Consider the following 6,780-nt stretch of genomic DNA (forward strand, 5'->3'; position numbering starts at 1 on the left):
AGCGCACCGGCCATCCCTATATAGGATCCGAACCCGCGGCGGGAGCGCCACTGTGCTCCCAATGCTGCACTCTTCAGAGTGCGCCACAGGGCCGGCCCATGCCTTGCGTTTCTAAGAAAAGTAATTGAGTCTTACCGCTACGTAGTAGAGAGTACTTTTTTCTTTTGAACCAATGCATGAAAGAATCTAGAGATTTTCATTTAGATAAATGGAGTTATCAAAATTACTAGAACTTTACAAATGGCAAAGTCCATGTTAACATGTGCCCAGATTTCCAAGTACACAGGCTACCCACATCTTGAAAGAGCATCCTGGGTATTTAGGATCAAAGAGAAAGTGGTTTGTCTGAAGGGTGTAACCATTTTGTTTTCTTCTCCGAGCAAACAAATTTGCTTGGGAGCTAAATGACCTGTTTAATTTTCTACCCAGAAACCACCCAGCAGGTCCTGGATCTCATCCAGATGCTTGCAATTAAAAAAATATGAGCTAGGGCCGACCCTGTGGGTCACTGGGGAGAGTGCGGCGGTGGGAACGCCAGAGGCCGCGGGTTCGGATCCTATATAGGGATGGCCGGTGCGCTCACTGGCTGAGTGCGGTGCGGACACCAAGCCAAGGGTTGCGATCCCTTACCAGTCACAAAAAAGACAAATAAATACAAATATATATATATATATATATATATACCTGTGTTCTATGTTCTTACAGGGTTGTTGTTTAGAGAAGTATTAGTAAGTCAATAAGATTCATCCAAGGTACTTAGAGAATGATTTAATCCACCCCATAGCTAATTAAAAGAAGGTGTACATAATGAAATTCAGTTATAAACTTGAGAGTTTGCTAGAAAAATAGCTTGATTTTGTTTCTCAAGTCTAAAGGCCACATATAGCACAGTTCTTAAGATCACAGTGATGCTAACAATAAGGATAAATTAAGATTGAGAGTTTACTGTGCTTTGGGCATTCTTTTAAATGTGGAGTTAAATGGAAGTTAAATGGAGTTAAGTGGAGTTAAGACGAGTTAAATGTGGCTTAACTCATTTATTCCTCAGGACACTCTTATAAGGTAAATACTATTAATTAACTGAGGCATAGAGACTTCGGATCAGACTTTAAGTTCTGCCATCTGTACTTATTGGTTGTGTGGTGGTCTTAGACAAGTTGCAGTACCTCAAAGTCTGTTTTCTTATCTATGATTGGGGATGATATTTTTCTATTTAGGTTGCTTTGGAGATTAAATGAGAGAATAAAGGCTGGCTGGTTAGCTTAGTTGGTTACAGCGTGGTGTTGATAACACCAAGGTCAAGGGTTCAGATCCCCATACAGGCCAGCCCCACACGTGCACGCACGCATACACACACACACACACACACACACACACACACACATGCATATAAAAATGAGTGAGGGTATATATAAAACGCTGAGCACAATGCTTTGCAAATAATAAATGACAAGTATTTGCTAACATATTAATCATATGTTAAATCAGTTGGGCTTTATATAATCAAACTATTATGATGTTAATAATGTAACCAATTAATTCACATCTCTAGGTCCCCACTGGCTTTGCCTGAGCCTCTGCACTGAAGCCAGTGATCTTTAAAAACCTGTATTTATTCATATCAGAGGCAGTGTTCAGCCCCTAGCTTATCAGCTTATCATTACTTTTAGGATGAAGGCCAAACCAGGCCCAGGCGAGCCTCTTCCCTACTCCCACTTTAAGTGCCTCGAGCCCAGCTCTACTGTTCGGCCAGACTGGCCATTTTTCAGATCGCTAAAACTCTGTGTTTGTTACAATCCCAGGACTTCTCTCTGCAATGCTCTTTGTGTGCCCAGCCTGTCAACTCCTCCACACCCTTCAGGTCTCAGTTGGAAGCTGGTCCTCTGGGGGGCTGCACCTGCTCCTTCCCTTCCCTCTCCGTGTCTCAGTAGCCACCTTGGGCCTGTGTAGTCATAAAAGCCTGGCTCCTTACTTCAAATCACTTACCTCCAATTCTCATTAATCAATTAATCACACTTGTTTATAGCCCTCTAGAATAGGGTGAGTATAAAGTTATCTCTCCTATCAAACAGTGAGGCAGGGATTGCATCTCTGTTTCCCATTGTAAATTCCAATGCTCGGCACTTCTAAAAACTTTTTAAGACATAATTGAGATCATGGAACTCAGTCCTTTGCTTCAAATCCTCCAGTGCCTGCCGATCACACTTGGGATCAAATCCAAACTCCTCACTAAGGGCCTCCCTAGATGAACTGTCTCTTGTTCTTTTCTGACAGCCATTCCTGTTCTTCCTCTCTCTCATGATGTTCTCTCACACAAAAGGCCAAATCATTCCCAGAGTCAGGGATTTTGCATCTGCTTTTCCTTCTTCCTGGAGCATTTCTCAGCAGATCTTCAAATAAAGCTTTTTCCGTCTCGTCTTTTAGATCTCAGTATAAAGTGTATGTATACTAACACAACTGCTTTGCACCCTGCCATCTCCCACACCTATTTTCTCCATCGTGCCAATCAGAAATCTTTTAAAATTTATTTTTTGTCTTTCAGAAGTTCACAGTAAGCTCCCTAAGAGCAGGTTGACTCAGTGATAGCTGTATCCACTGGTTCTACCACAGAGCCAGTCACTTGGTAGATAATCTATAAATACATATTCATTGTAAAAATAATAAATTATAAAAGCTTTATTTAAAAAGCATTATTATGAGATTTAATCTGTTTTTCTTAGCCTTACTTTTTTAGGATGCATCAATTTTGTCATAAATTTCCCATTTAAAAGTATTTATAATTGCCCATTCTAATTTTACATGGCCTTTAATGTTAGAGTAGTGTGGAACACAGTCCTTTGAAATTATATTCTATTCCTATGGAATTGCTACTCTGTGGACTATACAAATAAGCTTATGAAGCTTCATTGCAATCACATATTTACAGGTAATACAAAAAACACTTATTAAATTTCTTCCTCTACTCTGCTTAGTAATTACTTAAAAGAATTTTGCCTTTTATAATTTTTTGCCTTCCTTGTTTTTCAAATTATATTTTCCAGAGAACACAGGGTGGTTAAATTATGAAATTTAAATATCTAACCTAAATATCAAAATAGATTTTTTTCTTTTTCTTTTTATAGAGAAGCACCGAGGCTAGGAATACACCATGGATTAAAACTCCAGGCAAACTGTTAACCCAGAAGAGTGTCTGGGACATGCTTTTACTTTTACACCAAGTTTTCTCAACAGTGCTGCTATAATATTTTGGGATAGACAATTCTTTGTTTTCTAGGGACTGTTCTGGGCATTTTAGGATATTTAGCAGCATCCCTGGCTTCTACCCACCAAATTCCAGTATCACCCTCCTCTACAGTTGAGACAAATAGTTTCTAGACCTTGCCAAATATCCCTTGGGAGGGTGGGCAAAACCATCCCTAGTTCTTTCTATACATATAAGAGATGTTCATTTCTCAGAAGTCCAGAATTATCATTTTCTTACAAGGTGCTTTGGTCCAAGAAGTTCTGGCTCAGAGCCTTTATTCTGTGCCTTTTACCCAGTGTCATCTCTCTTTTCACTGAAGGCATGCCAGATCTTTATGTGGGTGACTCCAGATCACAGATTTTCTTTCACTTTTCCAACTGAGTTTTCAACAGTAAGGGTGAGGCTGTGGGCCAACTCTATTCACACCTACCACCCTCAAAATAGAAGTGAGTAGGAAACCACTGGAAAATTTATAAAAGATAACAACACACCATAAGCTTCACAGATACAGGATTATTGAGCTGAGAGGTCACTTTGTAGATAGTTGGGGTAATCCTTAAATGGTTTACATTTCCATTTTTTGGTTTAATTACAAATTATTTTGTTTCTTTCTATTTCAGGACCTCCAGGACATACTGGCTACCCTGGACCCCAGCCTGTCTACCCTGGACCCCAGCCTGGCTACCCTGGACCCCAGTCTGGCTACTCTGGACCCCAGCCTGGCTACCCTGGACCCCAGTCTGGCTACCCTGGACCCCAGCCTGGATACCCTGAACCCCAGCCTGGTTACCCTGTTCTACCAGCCAGCTATTCAGGTGCTGGCCCAGCTGGCTTTTCTGTCCAATATAATCAGCCCAGTGGACCTGCAGGGGCACCATGGATGCCAACACCACCACCTCCTCTGAACTGTCCACCTGGATTAGAATATTTAAGTCAGGTAATTTCAAATACGTAAAATACACAAAAAAAACAAAACTGTGCTTCCAATTTACTTAACAAGATTAACAAATGAATAATTCACCAAAACCTGAAATGGTAAAACAACATTGTCTGCTAACAGATTACTCTAATTCTTTTAGGCCAGGTTCACTTTTTAAGCAAAATATAAATGGCTTAGGAAATTGTATTTTCTGTCATCTTAAATAAAGTCTATGATAATAGCAGTAGCAAACTTTTATCAAGCACTATTTTCCAATCTTTGTCCAAAGCATAATGCATACACTCATTTAATTCTTACAGAAAATCTATGACGTATAAATACTATAATTATCATTATTTTCCAGAAGAGGAAACTCAGGCCTGGGGAAGTTACATAACTTGCTCACGGCCAAAAACCTGAGAAAGTGGGACTGGCTTTTTAATCCTGTAACTTTGTTACTGAACCATGTGAAATTTAATCCAAGCACTGAATAATTTCCTCGGAATTTGAAAGAAACTCTAAATACAGCTTATTCTTGAGTTTTCATTAATGGTACCAGAGTGTTAATATTTTGTGTGTGTCTAACCTTTTTATCATAATTAATAAAACTACATTTTTATGATGATGCTTTGTTCTTTGGAAGACCCAATTTTATAAATTCCACCAACAGGGAAAATAAAGTCGTGGTTTTTGCTGTACTACATGATTGTTAATCTCAGCAATATGAGATTTAAGATTTGTTTGGTATTAGAAATCAAGTAGTTAAAATAAGCATATGAAGTTCTGTGTGTTCAATCTGTAGACATAAAAACGAATATTCTTGTGGTATCCAACCAGTTTTCAGTAAATCAATTACTTCTCTCTTTTGCACTCTCTGTACTGTACTAATTTAATTTCATACAATACACTCCGGCAGCACATACTATAGGGATTTTTAGTCATTATTATATTCTCCAAGAAATACTCTGAAATAGATATTTTAAAAATCAGGATCTCATAAAATACATAGGCAAAGTTTTCAACTACTAGAAATGATGATATCAAATATACTTAAAAAGTATTTTTGAGTCTTCTAGAATAAGCTTTTCAAATGGATAAAAAGGTTATGAATATTTCTTGAACCTCTTCTAGAAGGAACATTGTTTTTTCATTTTTATAGAATTTCCAGTGTAAGTCATTTATATTTCACCTAAATTTTCCCACATTAACAGTGAACATTTTCAGTCAATATTTTATCAGTTAAAAATATTAACTCTAGTTTTACTCTAAAAAGTAAGATAAACTTAAATATTGATAGTATTAATAAATGTTGATAGTTTATTACATGCACTTTTTAAGATATAAACAAAATTAATTTGGTTGGCTAAAAAAATCTTTATTTAACATATACCAACAGCTTAATTTTCTTTTTCTTATAACAGATAGATCAAGTACTAATTCATCAGCAAATAGAACTCCTGGAAGGTATGTATTCACTATATTCATCATATTTCTAAAGAAGTTTATGCAGATAAACGCACATCACCCACTACAAATATAATATTCTCATGCATGTGGGACAGTTAAACCTGATTATTTACAAACACCTCTCTTCACAATAATGAAATTATGAACAGTATCATTAGTTCATTTCTGAAAATTAGGCATCAAATGGTAAAATGCTATTATGTGAGCACCTGTTTTCGTGATACAGACACTAACTTAGAGGGAAAACAACAATATCACCTCTCTCACTAAGAATCACTTTAAGTAGTTCTATCACTTTACCTGACTTCTAACACATTAGCTGTTTTCTTCCCAATTTGTGATCACCTTGAGAATGGCACAGAGCCACATGCAAAAGTTGAGTTAGCTCAGTACATTTCCAAAGCAAGTGAACATTTTCAATTTGGATGGGGGTGTACCAGCCCACATTTTCTCTTGGGGGTTCACATGAGCCTTAGAAAACCTTTGTTCCTTGGGCTGCGGGTTACAGCTGGGATGCAGGAGCACTGCAGTGCTGGAGGATGCCGATCAGCACCCTGGAGGCCTGGCTCCCTGGAGAGGAATGGGCCTCATGCCAGCAGGTGTTTCCTTGGATCCAGTGCTCCCCAGGTACAAGAATAAGCTTAGGAAGCCACTAGATGCTTCAGGACAGCTGCCAGGGGAACAAGACCCTGGGTAAATTTATGAGCCATAGTATCTTCCTTCTAGATATAAAAGGTTTCATGAAAACTCTAGAGGTTTTTAGAATATATTTGTTAAATCCATCTTTTCATGTCTGGAAAGTACCTTTCCAGTGGTAGAAATTAAAACATGAATTGTATAAGCAGAGGAATAGATTTCATTAAAATATGTAATTAGCACCTATTACATTTAAATTGTTTACTATGTACATTGTTAGGTATTTATAATATTCTTGGTTTTGTGTAGTTGTTCTAAACTAAGTTTTCTCTGGAAGAAAGCTCTTGTTGTTTAATAATTTGTATTCTGAATTGTTTTTGAACTTTATTTTTTTAATTTATTTTTGACACATACTGATTGTACATATTTATGGGGTACAGAGTTATATTTTAATACATGTATGCAATGCGTGATGATCAAATCAGGAAAGTTAGCATATTCATCATCACAAAAT

The 6,780-nt window shown here is 37.5% G+C and overlaps 1 protein-coding gene across 1 annotated transcript in view; it reads left to right on the forward strand.

The window, feature by feature from the left end:
• The window catches only part of LOC103604837 (phospholipid scramblase 1-like), a 14,873-nt gene that overhangs the window by 4,628 nt on the left and 3,465 nt on the right, over window positions 1-6,780 (forward strand). The window contains exons 3-4 of the mRNA XM_008589417.1: window positions 3,865-4,181; window positions 5,585-5,627. Of these exons, the coding sequence (XP_008587639.1) occupies window positions 3,865-4,181; window positions 5,585-5,627 (360 nt within the window). The remainder of the gene's footprint in view (window positions 1-3,864; window positions 4,182-5,584; window positions 5,628-6,780) is intronic.

Source organism: Galeopterus variegatus, unplaced genomic scaffold (genome assembly GCF_000696425.1).
Source record: "Galeopterus variegatus unplaced genomic scaffold, G_variegatus-3.0.2 Scaffold5426, whole genome shotgun sequence".
NCBI lineage: Eukaryota > Metazoa > Chordata > Mammalia > Dermoptera > Cynocephalidae > Galeopterus > Galeopterus variegatus.